Source organism: Lynx rufus, unplaced genomic scaffold (genome assembly GCF_022079265.1).
Source record: "Lynx rufus isolate CCGP_SWC_20201006 ecotype Redwood Valley unplaced genomic scaffold, mLynRuf1.p SCAF_22, whole genome shotgun sequence".
Classification (NCBI taxonomy): domain Eukaryota; kingdom Metazoa; phylum Chordata; class Mammalia; order Carnivora; family Felidae; genus Lynx; species Lynx rufus.
The window spans coordinates 17314478-17334937 of NW_025814837.1; the positions used below are offsets into that span (position 1 = coordinate 17314478).

Here is a 20460-nt window from a genome sequence, read left to right on the forward strand (position 1 = left end):
TAAAACTGATAAACCTCTAGCCAGAATAATCAAGAAAAAAAGAGATGACATAAATTATCGATATCAAGAGTGGATGGGAGGGTATTACTACAAATTTTTCAGGTATTAAAAGGATAATAAGAAAAACTATAAACAATTTTATGTCAATACATTTGAGAATTTAGATGAAATGAAAAAAGTATTTGAAAGGCACAAATTACCAAATATCACTCAAGAAGAAACATAACCCCAACAGTCCTATATCTATTTTTAAAGATTGAACTTATGGTTCATTTTTTTAAAAATCCCAAAATAAAAAATCTTCCAACATAGAAAACCCCAGGCCCACCATTTAGAGAATTCCACCATTTAGAGAATTAATACCAATTTAATATAAATCTGATTCTTTTGAATGCAAGATACTCAGCTAAGGGCTCTAGAAGAAAAATTAGCCCAGAATCATTCACTAAGTAAAGAGTGTTCTTGGGGCTCTTGGGTGGCTCAGTTGGTTAAGCATTCAGCCTTGATCTCAGTTCAGGTCATGATCTCATGATTTGCAAGTTCAAGCCCCGTGTCGGGCTTCTGCACTGACAGAGTGAAACCTGCTTGGGATTCTGTCTCTCCTCTCTCTGCCCCTCCCCTGCTTGTGCTCTCTCTCTCTCTCTCTCTCTCTCACTCTCTCTCTTTCTCTCAAGATAAATAAATAAACTTTAAAAAAGAATGTTCACTTAGAGTATTAGTTTCGTATGTTCACTAGTATTTTCCACCAGTAAACATCTAGTCTTCATTTGGATCAGAAAAAGCGTTAAATGGAGTCAACCTCTCTGTCTCCTGCTTGAGGGGTATTCATCATGCAGCATCTATACCCCAAGTATCGATTCTGGACCCAGCATTGTGCTGGGTGCATAGGGTATTTACCCTCAGGTCCTTGGTCTGGGTCTCCAAGTGCTTCATCTGTTCCAAAGTGCCGGTGCTGGCACTCAGGCCCTGCAGCTGAGACTTGACCAGGTGGAGCTCGTCACCCATGGTGGCCAGGTCATTCAAGAGCGTCATCACACAGCTGTCACAATCTGTAGGGGCCACAATCAAAGGCAAATGTGCAGTGGGCTGAAGCCACAAGAATGCAAACAGAATACGAGGGCTTAAAGCCCAGTTAATATGCACATAGATCATCACAGTCAAAAATCACAATCCTGGACTTCTCAGGGAGGGATGCAGATTCTGCCCAAGAGAGATCTCTGGACAGGAAGCATTTTAAAAAGAAGCAGTGGAGTGGGGGAAATGGGGGAAATGGATCAAAAGGTACCAACTTCCAGTTATAAGATAAATAAGCCTTGGGGATGTAATGCACAACATGGTGACCATAGTTAACAACACTGTATTGTATATTCGAAAGCTGCTGAGACAGTCTGTCTTAAAAGCTCATTACTAGAAAAAAATTGTTAACTATGTGAGGTGATGGCTATTAACTTACTGTGATAACCATTTTGCAACATATACATACATCAAGTCATTATGTTGTGCACTTTTATACAATGCTGCACGTCAATTATATCTCAATAAAATTGGAAGAAATGGTGATTCTATGCAACTTGTTACTTATTTTGTGTGTGGAAAAATAATAATAAATAGCTTTTATTTACCGAGAGCTTGCTATTTGCCAGGAATTATGGTAAGATTTGTAAGCACTTCCCCAGCAACTCTGTGGGGTACATATAGTTATTATGTCCATTTTACAAATGATTAAACTGAGGCTTGGGGAAGTCAGGTCACTTGCCCAAGATCATAAAGCTGTGAGTTAACAGAGGCTGGGCTTGACCCTAAGAAGTCCTCCCCCTACCGCCTCCCACCATGGCTTTCCCAACCTGGAAAGTGCACATCCCAGCACAAGGTTCACATATCTTAAACTAAACCTCACAGCTGGAGGCGGGGGGAGGGGGTGGGTTCTTTTCTCACCATCACATTCTTCTCCAGGGCTGCCATCTTTGGGCTCTTGGTCTATGCAGTCTGAAACAAGGAATAACCAAAGTAGATATTGTTATTCAACTTCCTCTTCATCTGCTTTTTAATTTGGCTTTCAGAAAAGCTAGTTTGAGAAGATTTTAGTCACCCAATTATCTGGCATCGTTGGCTCTTCCCTTCTCCCTCTTTACCCGTGCCATCGTTCAGGGAGCTTTCCCATCTCTCACCAGTCTTGCTGCAGGAACTTCTCTCGTGACGCCCCTGACTGTATATTCATTTTCTTCTCTATACAAGGTCATGATATTCTTATCTAATTAAACCCCCCTAATCATTAGTGGTAAGGCTTTCTTCATTTGATATTTGATAGTTTCCTATACAACTATTGACTTCCTTCCAGTATCATTCAAGAACATTCAGTAAACATTGATTGAGCACCTTTGAGCATCTACGGCATGCCTTGGCCTTGTGCCATGTACAGGAAATACAAAGCTAGGAAGACAAAAATCCCTGCTGTCCTGTGGTTTACTGGCCCCCAGGGGAAGCAGATAAATCACACAACAGTGTGACAGGTGCTGAGAGAGAGATATGCACACAATGTTAGTGGACCCACACTGCCAATTACCACAGATATGAGCTAGACTTTGAGGTTCTCAACTAGAGTAAGAGAAAACCTACTGGTCTTCCTTGGATGTTCTTTACTCTTTCCATTTCTACTCTTTCCCCTGCACCATGCATCTTTACAATGAAATGCCCTCTCCCTTCCCTCTAGAAAAAAAAATCTAATTTCACCACAGGAAATCACAAAGCTTGACATTTTCCTAGACAAGATTTCACGTTTTGTCTTCTCAGCAGCAGGCAATATTCCACACTTTGTGTGTATATACATATACTTTAAACTACATTTAATTGTAACATAAATAATAGAAGTTCACTATGGAAAGTTTGGGAAAATCAGAAAAGTAATATAAAAACATCACCCTTGATCCCACCACTCAAAGACAATCAGCGTCTCTTTTCTATATATTTGTAGACATTTTAATTTATCATATATAATCATGGGTTTTTCTTACTCATCTTTTTTTTTTTCGAGAGACAGAGAGTGCACACATGCAAACGGGGTTAGGGTGGGGGTGGAAGGGGAGGAAGAGAGAGAGAGAGAGAGAGAGAGAGAGAGAGAGAGAGAGAGAGAATCTTAAGCAGGCTCCACACTCAACATGGAGCCTGACACAGGGCTCAATCCCACAACCTGGGATTGTGACCTGAACGGAAATTAAGAGTCAGATGCTTATCCAAATGAGTCACTCAGGCAGCCCACTCACCTTTTTTTAAAAATTACTCATTCTTAATGCTATGGATAGTTATGTCACTTTTATTTCCTCAATTAAGCTGTAAATTTCCTACGACCAGGAAACAGTTTTATTTTCTTCACAATCCCCCACAGCACTTTGAATAACCCAGGGAGGACTTGCCTCATGTGGGTGATTGATTTATCAGTGCAATTTTCTTAACAAGTTTTAATGTTGACCACCAAGGAATCTGTACATTATTAATTAAAATAAAAAGAATGAAAAAGGGGGTAAAACCTCAGAGAAACAAAAAGTCTGATGCGTGAGTGTTTTCTTCCATTTGGGGAGCAAATAGTCACCATCCTTATTTCAGGTTTCTTTGCTGTTGTTGTTATTAAAGTGGGAGAAAAAAAGGGTTGTAAAGATAGTAATCTCATGAATATGCTGTGTGTGATGTTGAAGCTTCTCCTCAAATACCTCTCTTCACAGAACTCATGTTTTTCTAAAACAGTCTTTTTCATCTTTAAACACATGACACTTCTTCCTTAGGATGGCTTAACGTAGACCTCCCTCTAGCTTCCATTCCTTGGGTTCTACTTCTTGTGCCACACAGAACAAACAGACCCTTCTCCCACACGTCAATCAGCCTCTCAAATACATCCTTTCCAAGTCTTCTTTCCACTGTCCTGGCTTGTCAATCCTTCCTGTGACATGGTTCCAAGTTTTTTCAGTATCTCCACTTCTTCTGAACAAACCGTAGCTTGTCTATTGTCTTCTAGAGACAGAAGTCCGACATGAGGATTTACACAAGCAGCATGCCAGGGAACGGCAGACCACCTGGTGTTAGACTCTAGAACTCACTGAAGATCGTATGAGGTGTCCTAGGGGCCATATTACTCTCTTGAGCCATAACGAGCTTGCTACTGACTAAAGCCTTAGTCTTTTTCACTTGTTGCTACTAAGTCACATCTCACTTATCACACACTTATTTTTATGCCATTCAACTATAAGACCACGGGCTTATCCCTAACATAATGTTGTCTTAGAATCGGCCCATTATTCTAGGCTCTTGAGTCCCTTAAATATTCTAAATGTGCCATAGGAGGCATTTTCTATCTTTCCCAACTTTGTGTCATGTGATAACTGGGTGGGCATGCCTTCTACATTCCCATTCAGGTCAAAAGTGTTGAACAAGATAGAGCCAAGGATTAAGGCGCAGCGCATGTCAGAAGATAGCTCATTCTGGACTGATAATAATCCATTTACTCTATATTCCTTTGGGAGCAGTCACTTGACCAGATCTAATCTATACATTCAGGGTGTAGTTCTTCATCTTGTCCATAACTGTAAGATTAGAGATTTTATCTAAGGTTTGGCATTATACTATATCTGTGATATTTTCTTGATAAATCACGTTAATATTCTCGGCTGAAGAAGGAAGAAAATCATCTTCCTTTTCCTTCCAAGTTGTTCCTAATGAACCCACACTAACTCCTAGTGATTCTTTTCCTTGGTATGTGAAATCCATCCCAGTTATACCACCCACATCTCAGACATGGATTGATATTCAAGAAAGAATATGTTGATCTCCTCAGATACACACATGAAGAAAACTGATATGTTATAACCTTATAATGTCAAGGGAGATCTGAGCAAAATCACCAAATAGGAGCTGAGGTTATTTTGACTGCAATTACTTGACTTTTAAAAGCAATTTATCTTTTTAACAAAAGCCTACTTGAGGGGCACCTGGGTGGCTCGGTCAGTTAAGCAGCTGACTCTTGATTTTGGCTCAGGTCATGATCTCATGGTTCTGTGAGTTCAAGCCCCACAACTGGGCTCTATGCTCACAGTGAGGAGCCTGCTTCGGGTCCTCTGTCTCCCTCTCTCTCTGTCCCTTCCCTCACCGCTTCTTGCACTTCCTCTCTCAAAAATCAATAAATGTTAAAAAAAAATTAACATTAAAAAAAAAAGCTATTTGAAGTAAGTTATTCACCAAACTGTATTCACCAAACCAAGTATTCACCAAGCCAAGCTGTCAAAATATCTGTTAGCTGGCATTGGGTATTGTGCTTCATGAAAATATTTACCTAGGTTCCTCCCCTGCTATTTTATTAAAACCAGATTGATAAATGCAGGTTAACAAAGGTGTGAGTCCATCTTACCTCCCGTCAAGGGGTGACAACTGCCCAACTGGCCATTGTTGTTACAACTGCACGGCCGGCAGCTACCTCCAAGCTTCTGGGGGTTCCCGAAATATCCGGGTGCACACCTACCCAAAATAAAGAGAAAAACGAGAAACACTCAAAGAGCTCATCATTTGTTCCATCTGACATTTTCTCCACCCTTGAACTCTCCGTTTGAGATGTTGTCACCCTAAGTGGGGAAGGCTGCTTTGCAAGAATGAGTGTGTCTCCATACAGATAGTTATGGCTTCGATGAGAACAGAGAAAGTAGGAGGCAGGCAGAGCTTGCTCCCTCCTCGTTGACACCAGGACGACAAAATCCTCAGTTACCCCTGTCGATGAATGGCAGATGAACAAAATGCACACAGAAGCCAGTGGTTCGACCATTAATGGAAGTCAGGGGTGGATCAGCTTTATGCAAGAGTTATGTTCCTGAAGATACCACACAATTAAATATTGCTTAATTTCTGGCTAATTTTCTCAAAGAAAAATTTAAAGTAAAACTCATAGAATTTCAAATTTGCTTATCAATGGGGATTTTATTAATATTGCCTACTGAACTGTTTCAAGCCTGCATAATTCCCATTTGCACTAATTGCTACAGGGCTGTATTTAATGAGCCTAAACAATGGAGGGCAGTTACAACACCTACTCTCTTGGCTGAGAGCCTTTATTATTCTAGATAATTTGGTGATGAGGACTCCATTCCTTAAGTTAAAAAACACTTCCTTGATTCTGAGTTTCTATTTAAAACACAAACAAACAACAAAACAGACACAATGTTTTTGGAATTGGGAGGTAAACTAAAATATTTCTATTAGCAAAGTTCCATTCTTATGCTAGCCCCCCCCCCCCAATTGTCATTAACTCAGTGTCTGTGTGTGGTGCCTTCTCTTCCATGGAATTGATAGAATCAAGAAAATGTGGTATTTGGCTCTCCCCCAAATTTAAGCTTTGCATCATGGAACTGTTAGGTAATTTATATAGACTTTGCCAATGGGTGCAAAGGACACAGGCTTTATCAGGAAGACCTGGCTGGATCCCTGCCTCCATGCTGTGTAACCTTGGCCTATTATCTTAACCCTTCAAGCTTCAGTTTCTTCATCTATGTCTCCCTTGGAAGTGTAAACTCGGGGCACTTGGGTGGCTCAGTTGGTTAAGCATCTGACTTCGGCTCAGGTCATGATGTCCTGGGTTCATGAGTTCTAGCCCTGCGTTGGCCTCTGTGCTGACAGCTCAGACCCTGGAGCCTGCTTCCGATTCCTTGTCTCCCTCTCTCTCTGCCCCTCCCCCACTCACACTCTGTCTCTGTCTCTCAAAAATAAATAAACATTGAAAACAAAATAAAAAAAAAAAAGAAAACTCCACAAAGGCATGGATTCTTTGGCTGATACATCCCTGCACATGGGAGAGTGCCTGGGCCCATAATAGGTGCCAGATAAGTGTATGCAGAATGAATAAGTGAATAATTGCACTATTAATACCTATTTTGATCAATGAATGAGATAAAAAATAATGTAGTGAAGAATCTAATACAATGCCTGCACATAATAGACACTCAGTAAAAGTTAGCTACCATTTTCAGATGTGATGAAACATGCATATATATATATATATATATATATATATATACACACACAAATATACACACACACACACACACACACACATATACACATCTATGTATAACTGGCATAATTTGGAATTATCACATTTCAGAAAGTGGGTAGGAAGCAGAAATCCCATGCCTTCCTTGATTATCAAGAAGGTAACTACGCTGAGGTGCCTTGTCTAAGTCTACTAACCAACTTGTCATAGGCTTTACTTTATGTGACTGGCCCCATATTCTGCGTAACAAACCATGCTATAGGCAAAAGACCTATGTTTTAAATACTTTATTTTTAGATGTGTCACCTATATCTAAATTTTCCATGTAAAAGATGCATAATTACAAAACACTTTATATTAAAGTCACATAAATATTTAGGAAGTTAGATTCCACGTCTTCCTTATTCTTGCAAAAAGTGTTAGTGACTGATTACAGAAATGACCGGCACCCTTCTTCTCGTTTTAAGCTGGTGTCCAAACACAATGCACTGAAGTAAAACTTCCTGATTTCATAGATGACGGTGGTACAAGAAAAAAAGAGCAGAGAACATGTTTGTCCTCTATGGCTCGGAGAAGCCGAGGGAGAAATGTGGCCCAGGGCACGGTTATGAGCTGGGAAGCCTTTCCTACCCCCTCCTTCAGATTGGCTGTTCCCTCTTCCGCCCAGCGGGCTCCTGCTTATATTTTTACTCTTCACCCTATATTGCCCTTGTAGCTACCACTGCATAGCTAACGACTAGCGCTGGCTTGATGCCTGGCACAAAGGGGGGTCCCCAATACATGTTGAACAAATTAAAAAATTTGACATTCATATGGCATTTACTTGTGAACAAGTTCTTCAAAAAAAATTAAGAAACTATAGTTTGCTTTCCTGAGACAGCAAACAACAGACATAAGCTGTGAGAACTGTTAATTAAGAATTTCTCTTTTCAAATCTGCTGCCTGCCAACCGGATGTCTCAGCCGGTCTGTTGCTGTTTTCTGCATCATTGTTTGTGAAGAACCATGAGGAGGATCGCACTAGGATGCCTCTCCCAGGTGGGAGTCTCAAGCTTTCACACCACAGAGCCTGGAAGAACGTTCCCGAAGCCCATTCTACCCACCCGTCCTTCCCATCTCAGTATAGCTGCCCCTTCCTCCCTCACCCCTCAGGGGCAGTTGGATGCTCCTCCCCTGCAGCCTGGGGACCCAGTTATGTCTTGGTCACTATTTTAATGGCTGGTTTGTGTGTCTGTCCACCACTAGACTGTAAAACCCTAAGGGCAGAGTCTGGGCTCCAGCCGCTAATGTGTCCCTAGCGCTTAGCCCAGTGCCAGGCATATACTAGGATCTCCATACATTTTTCATTGAAAGAAAGAATGAATAATAGATGTGAGGCAACTGTGGGCAAGGTTCCTTTTGCTGAAATGGAAAACAGAAGAACCTTGAAATTGCATCTTTTTACCACCAGACAGTGCCCTGCCCCTTAGCTGACGCTCAGTGATCCCGTAATGAGGCAGTCCGCACCTTCCTCCCAGGCAAATAGCCTCAAGGTCCTTGGATTTTCTTGGGTAACTTCCCTGATTGAGCCACCCTCCAGCCCCACGTCATCCCTTAGGCCCACTAGACCCACGTAGGTCCCACCCTGTCTGTCAAATGTCTCAGATAACCCCTGCCTTCCTGTGAAAACCGAATTAATTTTGTTTTTGTTTTGTTTTGTTTTGAAATCTTATAAAACTCTTCTAAAGTTTATCCAGGAAAATAATATGCCAGAATGGCCAAGGAAAACATTTTAAGGGTTATGAGGAGAGCCTTGCTCAACCAACTATCTAAAGGCATTTTATACTTTCAGAAATGACAACGGCACAAAGACTGAACGAAATGTATGGAAATGACTCTAAGTTTGTACAGAAACTTTGTAAATGCACGTTCATCTTTCGTCAATTCAACTAAATGTACTTGGCAATAGAGAGAGAGGTGGGGGAGAGAAGAGTGACAGCACAAGAGGCACAGAGGGAAAAACAGCTGGAATGTCTGTCCCCATTCACTCAGTGAGCACACAGCCTGCAGTGAGTGTGACAGTGTGACATGAAGGATGTGAATCTGCCAGTCCCCTAATTAGTCTGCTTTCCTTATGCCTCCCCTAGTGTGCACGTCTGACCCTACTGAGTGTGGCTCTGGGATGTACCCAAATACTATGTGTATTTCATGCAACGTGGGCCCTGGATTATGGGGATGGAATACTGGGATAGTGTGAGTTTCTTGAACTCTGGCCAATTTTGCTGTACACGTTGACCCTAAATCTATCTGCCATGTGAGATGCCCTGACACCACCAAAAAGCTAGGTTCCAAATTTTCACCAACATGAAGATCTGCGTGTAAGAAATAAAACTATGTAAGTCCTAAAAGAAAGCATAAACATTTCTGTAACTTCGCCAAGCATGGCCCCAAAGGCTGACAGCCTAAAGAATATAAGAGTAGACACATATAACAAAAAACGAAACCAAAAAGACATAAACAAAAAATAAACAAAAATTTGCAACATGTAGTATGAAGAATTTGTATAGACCAATAAATAAAATAAAAGAACATTGCACTAGAAAAAGTGAGTAAAAAGCCTAGAAAGCAATCCAAAAAATAAGGTCTACAAATGGTTAATTAGTACGTGAAAAAAATCCCATCTAATTATGAAACAAAGAAATGTAAATTCGAATGATTAAAATTTCCAACTACCAAACTGGCAAATATTTTAAAAACTGCTCATTTGTAGTATTCACTCGTGGCAAAAGCTGCTCTTTTGCTACTGGAGGAACAGAAATGAGTCTGACTTTTCTGGAGGGCAATCTGGCAAAATGTATCAAAAGTCTGAAAATGCACCTATCCTTAGATCCAAGGGATCTGGTTCTATTAACTACATCTTGAGGATTTATGTACACAAATAATTCACCACAAGGATTGACTTTTAGTGCTGCTTTGAATGGAAAAGAGGAAAACTATTTCAAAGACCAGCAGTAGATTACAGAACTTCTTGGTTCTGACACGATGTTATCAGTGAATACTTACTGAGATGGAAAGATATTGCTAACCTTCTACTAGATCTACTAGGTGAGAAAATGAGCCAAAAACAGAAAGTAAAACAGCAATCTACTTTTGTTTTTAAGAAAACGTCTGGGGGCACCTGGGTGGCTCAATCGGTTAAGCGGCCAACTTCGGCTCAGGTCGTGATCTCACGGTCCGTGAGTTCGAGCCCCGCGTCGGGCTCTGTGCTGACAGCTCAGGGCCTGGAGCCTGTTTCAGATTCTGTGTCTCCCTCTCTCTGACCCTCCCCCGTTCATTCTCTGTCTCTCTCTGTCTCAAAAATAAATAAACGTTAAAAAAAAATTAAAAAAAAAAAAAAGAAAACGTCTGTGCACACAGAATGAACTGTAAGAATATACAAGTTTTAACTGGGGATTTTATAAATAAAATGATTATAAGCAGGATTATATCTGAGCATGCACAAATATATAGAGCTACATAAAGGTATAGTGGGCCTCATTGGTTCTTTGCTCACTTGTGTTACATAATTCCTATAAGTAAGTATTGACTTTATGATAAACTTATTTTAAATTTAAAAACATGCTGTCCATATGATTCATTTCTATGCTGTTACTTTTGCACAATGTACATGCTACCTTCCGAGGTAGACTCTAAGTACCTTTCATAGTCCTTATATGCTTGGCAGAGCCCAATGTATGGTAGCTAATCATGAAAATGTGTTCATGCAAAACGAAAGCTTGGCTCTTTGGCCCCTCATAATTAAGTTCATAGTTTCCATTTTGCAACATTTATTCTTTTGTTCCGCTGCTGAACACCTATTACATGAATAATACATGAATAGTAGGCAGCAGTGATTCAGAAATGAATGACACAGACTGTCCTGCAGGTGTTCATAATATGTGGGGACAGAGAGGTATAATTGTGTGTGTGTGTGTGTGTGTGTGTGTGTGTGTGTGTGTGTATAGGAGTATGTAGAGTTGCATGTGCGTGTGCAGGTAAGTAGGGATGTGGTGGTGGGGTAGGGGTACATAAGGATGTGCATATATGGGGTGAGGACTATGTAAGGATGAATGTATATGGAGCTAGGCTAGTTAGGGTTATGTGTGCCAGGTAGGCAAATACAAGGACACGTGTGTGGTGGGTAGGGGTATGTAGGGATATGCATACATGGGGTGGGGGTATGTAAGGATGAATCTATGTGGATGTAGGGATAGGTAAGGACATGTAGGGGGTGGAAGTACATACAGATGTGGAGGGGGAGGGGCACGTAGAAATATGTAGGGGAGGGGAATGAGGGAGTGTGCAGGGGGATAGCGTGTTGGGGGTACATAGCGCTATGATACGTTGGGCCTCCTTCTCAAATTTCTGAAACATGTAAAAAACGAGAAAGATAAAGAAGTTAATGATTTATTAAGTGAATAGTCTTGTATTTTTCCCTAAAGACCTTTCTCCAGCCTCCGTGAAAGCAACAGCCCCACCCCAGCTCTGAGCCACGACCCAGCACAGCCGCACCCACAGCCTGAGCCTGCTGCAGCCTGCTCGCAGAGCCCACCCTACCTGTGGGATGCGGGGCGGGGGGGGGGGGGGAGAGGGGCGAGGGGCAGCACCCACCTTTCGCACTGTGTGCCTGTGTATCCAGGTTTGCAGGAGCACCTCACGTTTTCCCCAGTCACAACACAGCCAGTGGCAAAACTGGAAGGAAGACAGAAAAAAGCCTCAGTAAAAACAATCGATAGGCTTCATGCTCATTATTTTTTGCCACAAAGCACTGACTTGCCTTAAGTGGAAACAGACACCAAGGATCTGGTTACTTCTTATATGAAGAAAAATGTGTCCATTAAGACTTGTGTAGATAATGATGAATATTTTCAGCTCACATTGGGCAAATCTTGGTACATAAGGACTGAAGGCATTTATTTAGTTTTATTTTTGGCTTGGAGAAATACATTCCTTCACTTGAGACAGAGCAAAGTAACTCATTTTGGAAGAAATGATTACAACAGCATTTTTCCAGGAATAACAAGGAAAGAATAAAACAAGTCTAGGCAGAAAAAAAGGACAGGGAGCTTGGATTCTTCAAAAAATTTTCCTCCTTGTTTATTCTAGTTCCTTCATATTGGGTACATTATCTCCTAGGAAGAAAAGGGGCCAGGCAGGAGGGACTAAGGCATAAAACAGGCTTGCCCGTCTAGGTATTTCTGTGGGCACAATCATTGGCGATTTTTACATTTTTCAAATCAAGTTGTGGGATTCCGATTCTCTTTCTTTTTGTTCTAACCTAGTGTATATTTGAGCAGCTTTTTTTTTTCCAAATAAGTGAGCAAATCATGAAAAAACTCTGTTGCCTTGAGATATGTCTATAAACATTACACTGAATAAATCTGAGGGAAAATACCTCTATTTATCATTTGCTGGTAAAAGAATTTTTATCTGGGAAGTTTCTCTTGGCCTAGTAGATGGACAGAATTATACTATTTTTTTTTAAGTTTATTTATTTATTTTGAGAGACAGAGAGAGAGAGAGAGTGCAAGTGGGGGAAGGGGCAGAGGAAGAGAATCCCAAGCAGGCTCTGTACTGTCAGCACAGAGCCGGATGCAATGCAGGGCTCGAACTCACGAACCGTGAGGTCATGACCTGAGCCGAATCAAGAACTAGACGCTTAGCCGACTGAGCCTCCAGAGTTATACTTCTAAAGGAACAGTTAGAAATTCGTCAACAGTATGAATATTGATGGAGAAAGAGTTAAATAAAAACCATATTTCACTGATAAATCCGAGGAACTGTGTGTTACTTCAACTGCCTGAAAGCCAGAAGCTGGTCTTCATGATAACACTATGCTGTGCCATCAAAGATGAAAAGCTTTCCCCTGAGCACCCCATGAAAATCTTGTTTCCACTCTCTCTAGCATCTGTTCCAACAAGTCTAGGCAAGTACTGAGTGCTAAATCCCTTTTCAAATAAAGTCACAGGACTGGGCAAGTTTAAGGAGTATCAGATACACAGAGAGCAAACCAGGGTGCACATTTCAAATATGCATCTTCAGAAAAGCCACATCTGGGCAGTGGCTTCTGGTAACGTGGCCAATTTCTCTGATACTGGCCTGATATCATCCCGCCTTGTGGTTCACACTTGCTCCCGAGCCTGTGCACTGCAGATACTGTCATTGGTATCTTCCTGATTTTCAAATCAACTCTTGCTTTGTTTACTTGTATTTTGCTTGGACCCACAGCGGATGTGTCACGATAAGCAGGAATATGACAAGGTACCGAGGCCAAAGAGAACATGAATCACCATGAAATCCAAGTGGCAGGTTTCTACCTATGTCATGTATCTGCTGTACTGGAGTCTGAATGACAACTCAGGTCACGTCACTCCATGGCTCAGAACTGGCCTGTGACTTCCATCACACCGAGGATAAATCCAAGTGCCTTGCTATAGCCTGCAAAGTCCTACGGGATCTGTACCCTGGGTGCCCCACCAACCTCACCTCCTGACCCTCTGTCCCACACTGCCCTCTAACCACCTCCTTACTCCATGGACACATTGTCACAGGGGCTGTCTCTTGTCTTTTCCTTGCCTCAGACCCTCAGTGCCGAGATACTGCCATGCTTACTCCATCTCATTGTTCCCTGGTCCTTGGCCAAGGACCTCAGAAAACCCTCCTACTCTTCTGTAAAGAGTCTACTCACTCACTATCAATCACATAGCCCTGTTATCAACTTCAAAGCCCATCTCTATCTGAAATTATGCTTATTTATTTGTGCACATATTTCTCAAGTGTGACAACTCTCCCTGCCTGCATTCTCCAGGGGAAGCCTCGTGAGAGCAGAGTCTGTCAGTCTTCTTTCCTGTAGTTTCCCCAGCACCTAGAGGAGGCTAACTCCTAGCCCCTGTATCAGGCGTTCAGTAAATAACATTTAACCACCGAATGAAGAGTGAAAGGAAAGAGGAAAAGGAAAAGCACACAAGCGTACACTTGGGAAACTGTTCTTATTTGTTTTGCTTTTGTTTTGCATTTTTGCATGTTCTTTTTTAAATACAACTGCTTTGAGATAGAATTCACATACTGTATCACTTGTCCATTTGAAGCGTACAATTCAATGGCTTTTAGCAGATTCACAGAGGTGTAAAAACCATCAGTATGATCAACTACAGAACATGTTCATCACCCCCCAAAGAAATCCCACACCCTTACCGGCCACTTCCTATACACTGCCCCTCTCCCACACCCCATCTCTGGTCCCAGGCAACCACCAAGCTACTTCCTATCTCCACAGATTATTTTCAAGCTCTCACAGTACCTGTTGGAATGAGGACATGGGCAGACGCTACAGTGTCCGTGGATGGCATTCCCATAGTGACCCTCTTTGCAGCGCTCACAGTGTTCCCCAGCAGTGTTATGCTGGCAGTTCTTGGGACAGATGAACACACAATTAAGAGCAGCCAATTACATTTATTATTATTAAGATTGTTATCACCTTAATTACTCACACAATTATAACTCAAGTCCTCTGACTCTGTATAGAGCTATGAATCACTAATGGTATATATTCCTATCTATCCAGTTACTGTTGGTACTGGAAAATAAAACATGTAAGCATCCTTCCATCAGCTATTTGGTGCTTAGCATCAGGAGGATGAAACTGGAGGAAGACCAGCTAGATTCAAACTCACTCCAATGTTTCACAGCTGTGTAGCCTTGGGCAAGATTCTTTACCTCTCTGAGCCTCGGTGTTTTTGTGTTGTTTTTTTTTTTAACCAGTTGTATTGATGTATGATTTACACACAATTCTAATTTTCTTAAAACATATAGTTAGAATAATACCCACTTTCGAAGGCTGGGAGGATTTTAAAAAGTACATTATAGCTTCAGCAAGGTGTTAGCCCTATCCCTCTTCCCCTGAGAATAATGTCTATGAAAATCAACTTGTTTTACATAATTCAGTTACTCGTGATATACTAAAGAGGAATACAGTTGCAATAAGTTAACATGTAGAATTTATTAAAACAATGAAAAGCTGCATTGTATCTAAAATAATTCCAGCATCTCAGTTTAATTCCAATGTCTCCAAGAAGCAAGATGTTGTTTATCTACGTTGTGTGTTTATGTAAATCCAATTATTTTCATGCCAAAGTCAATGCCTATTGAAAGTTGTTCTTCAATAAAGCACTGAGACGAGATGACTTTCCAATTGAGCAGTCCATTGAGGCAAATCCTAGCAGATGGTATCAAATTTGCTTATTTTGTGGAATTTTTAATGTTTCTTGCTTTACTCTAGTAATACATATGTAAATGCACAAAACTATCCAGGAAACCACTCCCCTATTGTGGGCATTTGATAATTCAGAGACACTCTATATGACCGGGAATAAGTCTAATGTTTTTGAAACGTGCTTTTATGTAGAGGTGGGGCTTGGTAGGAAACTTCAATGGATGTGAATTTTCAATAATATCTGAAACCAGGTTGCGAAAAACAACATGCACCTATATCCTAAGTGGGTGCGGCCCTGCTTTGAATGTGAGACTGTCCCTTCCAGCATAATGTCATCAGTTCCTTTGGCTTAAACACAACCATTCCTCACAAACCTTTCAATAACAGACAATCACAATCCACGTGTTATAACATGTTTTCATACTTTTTTTCCCGATATGAAATCGTGTCATACACACAAGGGATGTTGTTTACACATTAACGTGGGATCATCACCAGAAAGCTCATCCCTGCCCTGAATCCTTCCCTCTTTCCCCAAAAGTCACTGCCATGACAGTTTTTCCTGTAGACCTGGACGCTAGGACCAAATCCACATGCAGTGTGTTGGATCCACAGAGGGGTCTCTCCTTGACCTTTACCTTGCTGCACAGTCCTGACTCTCTCACAAAACAGTCGTTTTTTTGAACGGATTATTTACCTTTCCACTTTAGTTTCCTTTCTTTTTAAACTCTAAATGACATTCTTAAGGAACAACATAGCTGAATAGATATATTTTAATCCTAGATCTACTTAGTTCTGAGCTGAAAACATTGGAGAAGCAAGAACATGGAGAAACAAGAATTATGGTGAGGCCATCTGCGTCCTACTGAAAACACCCTGACCTCTGGTCCTCCTCGGGAGTGGGGGAAGAATGGTAGAAAGGGGTGAGAACCTGTGTTGCTTGATAAGGTCCCATAAGAATGTCTGAAATACCCCCACCCTCAGCTGAGAACACCTATCTCGATAGCTGTCTTTCTCAGTCCTGCAAATATGAGATACCTGCTTACCAATTTCCTTGTGGTTTACTGTGAATAAATTCATGGATGGATAGATGGATGGATAAATCCACATCCACTCCCACATCATGTGCTCTCTTAGCTCCATCGGACACCAAACATCCATTGGGCATCTACTACGTGTCCCACCATGCTACCAGGTACTAGGGATGTCAAGATGGATCGGCACCCTGACCAGGGGGCAAATAGAACCCTGTGAGTACACACGTTAAATATAACGTGGAAAACTTGATGGCTGATGCACCCCAGCATCCCATAAGTGCAAGAGGAGCTTCAGGGAAGGGCTTCTGGAGGCGATGATGCCTCCTGCATGGAGAATAAAAGGAGGGGAATTAGCTGGGCAGAGAAGTGAGGGGAGGGCACACCAGGCATAGGGAGCAGCGTGCATAGAATGTCAGTCGTGCAGGAGCACAGCGGTGTGTGTGGGCAAGATGAAACAATTGGTATTCCGGAGAGTGAAGGGCAAGGCGGGGTGGGATGCAGCTGGAAAGGTAGCAGCTCAGATCACGGGAAACCTGAGGTGGCACGGAGGAGCATGGACCTCTGGCCATGAGCGTCACGAGAGCCCCAGGCCACCTGTGGGTTTCAGGTAAGCCTGGCAGGGGGGAAATGGGCACAAGAGCCAGGGAGTAAAGTGAAGGAAAACCGAAAGAGGAAGGGACATGGGAACAGAGTGGTAGAAGAGGGATGACCGAGATGGCAGAAGGCAAGGGGAGTGGGGGAGGGGCAGCAATATGGGGAGAAAGGGGGCCAGGAGAAGAGACAGAGACAGAGCCTTGGTGAAGAGAAAGGGGCCTGTCACTGCGGGTCTTTCCGGCTGACGACGGCACCCACGCAACATACGACCTGCTGCTCTTGGACGCACAGGGCTTTACTGCTAAGGGCTGGGGTTACTTTCTTCTTCAAACTTCGAAGTTTATTCTTGAAACAATATGGAGATTTGCACAAGAGTGAAGGTCCCAGATATTAGAAATTGACTCGGCTCTTGAGAGACGAAGTCCAATTTGCAGCGGAACCAGCCCATTCGATGGTGAAAAGTACTTGGTTTCCAAATCGTTACGGATCTTTGAGAATGAGGGCTGCATCCTTGGCTCCCATAAAACGGGCACACCCCCCCCCCCCAAGGGCAGGGGCAGCGCTCAGAGCCTGCCAGGGGAGCACTGCGCAGGGGAGCGAGTGCAGGCACTGGCCCCACGCCTCTGTGGGAGCGCGCATGCGCGCACGTTCCCCACGGGACCGCAAGCCTCACGGAGGCGTGAAGGCGGGGAGGGCATCGGGTGGTTTTAACCACAGTGCTTAGCTCACTACCTCCCACGATAGCAAAGGCTCCGTAAAGGTTTCCTGAATGAATTCTTTCTAAAGGCCATATGGCCATTAGGGACAAGTGAAGACACAGCTACAGAGAAAGGAAATGACAAAGAAAATCTTGTTTGATTAAAACAGATGAATTATGACTCACTAGTGATCCTTCCGCTGGGTGAATGGACGCAGAGAATGGCTACTTTTGTTCTTTGGCAGCTTTGATAGAGTGGACGTGACATCTAGCCATGGTTCAGTGACAAGATAAATATTTATTTTAAATTAAAGCATCTACCTGTGTTACACACGGCATACACTGTGAAATATAAATTATTATAGAAGAGTATTTATGAGCTGAAAACTACTATTTCCCAATGAGTTTTATTGCTTTTGAACATACAAGGTTAAAATTCTACAGAATATTCTATCAACAATGTCCTGTCCTGGCCTGTCCCATCTTGTAGTGGAAGCAGTTCCCTGGGACATGCTGAATTTGGCTTAATACAGTCTAGGAGCTCAAAGAATTGAAACACACTCTACATGCATTGCACAACGCAAAGGAAATCCATGCCAGAAGAACGCATTTTCAAACAGCACAACGTAAGTGGGGGGGGTTGTGCTCCTGGGGGCACTGATGCTCTCTCCTTTCTTTGTATCTGTCCATTCTCCTTCCAAGTAGGGAGGCCCTGGCTGCCAGGGATGAAAGATAGGAAGGCAGAAGAAAACATGTGCTGCTTCAGGATACAAAAGAAAAATTTCCCGACAATCCAATTTTCTATGGGAAATATTTTTTAAGGTATTTTAAAAGAAGATTATTCTCCAGTGGATAGGCCACAGACAGCAAGGACTCACCTCACCTGTCTTCCTACATAAACCCACTTTGTCTTGGCAGCCGCAGATTAGTGCTTGAGTGACTTGAGTATGTGCCTTAAGTCTTTCTAAGCGTCATCTTCTCCCCGATTACTTGCTTGAGCTATTGCTCATCTAACAGCTACAAGGCTCCCCTCCTGCAGCCTCCTGCTACCCCAACAAAACAGGGGCCCAAAGCAGTGGCTCTGATTTGTTATATTCCACCAGGAATTAAGTCCCGGGATCCACCCATTAAAAACATTCCATGAAGCAAAAATTTAGAAGCTAATGTGTCATTTCATTGTTCAGCTAGGAGTTCTTCTCCGATGGCATGTGTTAAAATGGAGGGAAAAGTGAAGTATAAAATAATTCAGCCTGATAATGCTGAATGCCATGTTTACAAAGCAACCTCAATTTGGCTTTGGGTTTGGCTGGAGATGCGATATTTGATGTCTCAGGGACCAGTGGGGTGAGGGTGGGGGGTGAGGGGACAGGGAGACACAGATCGTCGGCCAGGAGAGTATCAATTTACTCACGATACATATTCCCGAGCCATCCTGGCATCGATTTGAATGTCCGTTGCAATTGCAGGGAACACATCGTCCGGTATATGCACCTTTGCTATCCCGATAGTATCCGGGGCTACAACCCTGTTTTTCAAACAAAGCATTTAGTCAACATAAAGAATTATTATCCAAAGCATGTGCCAATTCTGACTGTCAAGCATTCACTTTCTTTTTAAAATTTATTTTTAACATTTATTCACTTTTGAGAGACAGAGTGTGAGCCGGGGAGGGGCAGAGAGAGAGGGAGACACAGAATCCTAAGAGGCTCCAGACTCAGCCGACAGCACAGAGCCCGGCATGGGGCTCGAACTCACGAGCCACGGGATCATGACCTGGGCTGAAGTCAGACGCTCAACCAACTGAGCCACCCAGGTGCCCCAAGCATTCACTTTTTAAATCTTTTTTCCTTTAGTTGGTATGTGGATTTCTACTTTCAAACACTAGCCAGTCCACTGGCTCCCTTTGTCAGATTCTACCTTGTTTCCATGCCACAGCACGCGTGTGTGCTAGTGGCAGAGCAGGAGATGTGTGGGGGAACATGAGAGAAAAGGGAGATGTGGAGGGAGGAGTGTGGAAATGGCTTCCTCTCCTTCAACCGTTTTAGGGCAAGCGGAGGGGTGGAGAGGTGAAGGGGTAAAGAGGGTCAGGACATCAGTCTTTGGTGGGGAAAGTCTCTAAGCAAATCCTTTCAAGTTCAAGTGCTCTTAGGGCAGGCATTCCATCTCCAAGTAAGAGTTTGGACTGGTGGATGAAGGGGGATAAGGAGTCTTCATTAGGATCTATTCAATAATGGCAGAACCGGGGGAATCATGTCACTGCCACTCACTGGTCTATAAGCAAAAGCGAACTCAGGGGAGAGGACCGTGCCTGTGTTCTCTACAGAACGCTGCAGGGACGCTGGGCTCCAATGGGACACACAAAGACCCAGCTGGAGGGAATCTCACTGGGTGTGGTCTTCTTTTCTTGTTCAATGTTGCTTTGACCATATGTGTGTGTGTGTGTGTGTGTGTGTGTGTGTGTGTACATATATATATATTTTAAGGATTCTAGTTGGGCGACTGGGTGGCTCAATGGGTTAAGCATCCGACTTTGGTTCAGGTCACAGTCTTGCAGTTCACGAGTTTGAGCCCTACAATGGGCTTTGTGCTGGCAGCTCAGAGCCTGGAGCCTGCTTTGGATTCTGTGTTTCCCTCTCTCTCTGCCCCTCCCCCACTCACATGCTGCCTCTCTCTCTCTCTCAAAAATAAATATTTTAAAATAAATAAATACTTAAAAAAGGATTCTAGTTAAGAATGCCCCCAACAAAAGAAAAAGCAATTCTTCCAACACCAGCCATTAAAAATTATTTAGATTTCTGTCTTTAAAGAGAATCATAGACATTTTGTTTATTTTGGCAGAGCAAATTAATTCACTGATTCAAACCAAATGTTGTCCCCAGTTT

General features: G+C 42.6%; 1 protein-coding gene across 2 annotated transcripts in view; it reads right to left on the reverse strand.

The window, feature by feature from the left end:
- LAMA3 (laminin subunit alpha 3) overlaps positions 1 to 20460 on the reverse strand; it is a 274852-nt gene that overhangs the window by 53225 nt on the left and 201167 nt on the right. For both annotated transcript variants that reach the window (XM_047087081.1, XM_047087082.1), the window contains 6 exons: positions 18990 to 19103; positions 14339 to 14448; positions 11650 to 11730; positions 5393 to 5499; positions 1936 to 1986; positions 898 to 1049 (listed from right to left, as the gene is read on the reverse strand). In XM_047087081.1, the coding sequence (XP_046943037.1) occupies positions 898 to 1049; positions 1936 to 1986; positions 5393 to 5499; positions 11650 to 11730; positions 14339 to 14448; positions 18990 to 19103 (615 nt within the window). The remainder of the gene's footprint in view (positions 1 to 897; positions 1050 to 1935; positions 1987 to 5392; positions 5500 to 11649; positions 11731 to 14338; positions 14449 to 18989; positions 19104 to 20460) is intronic.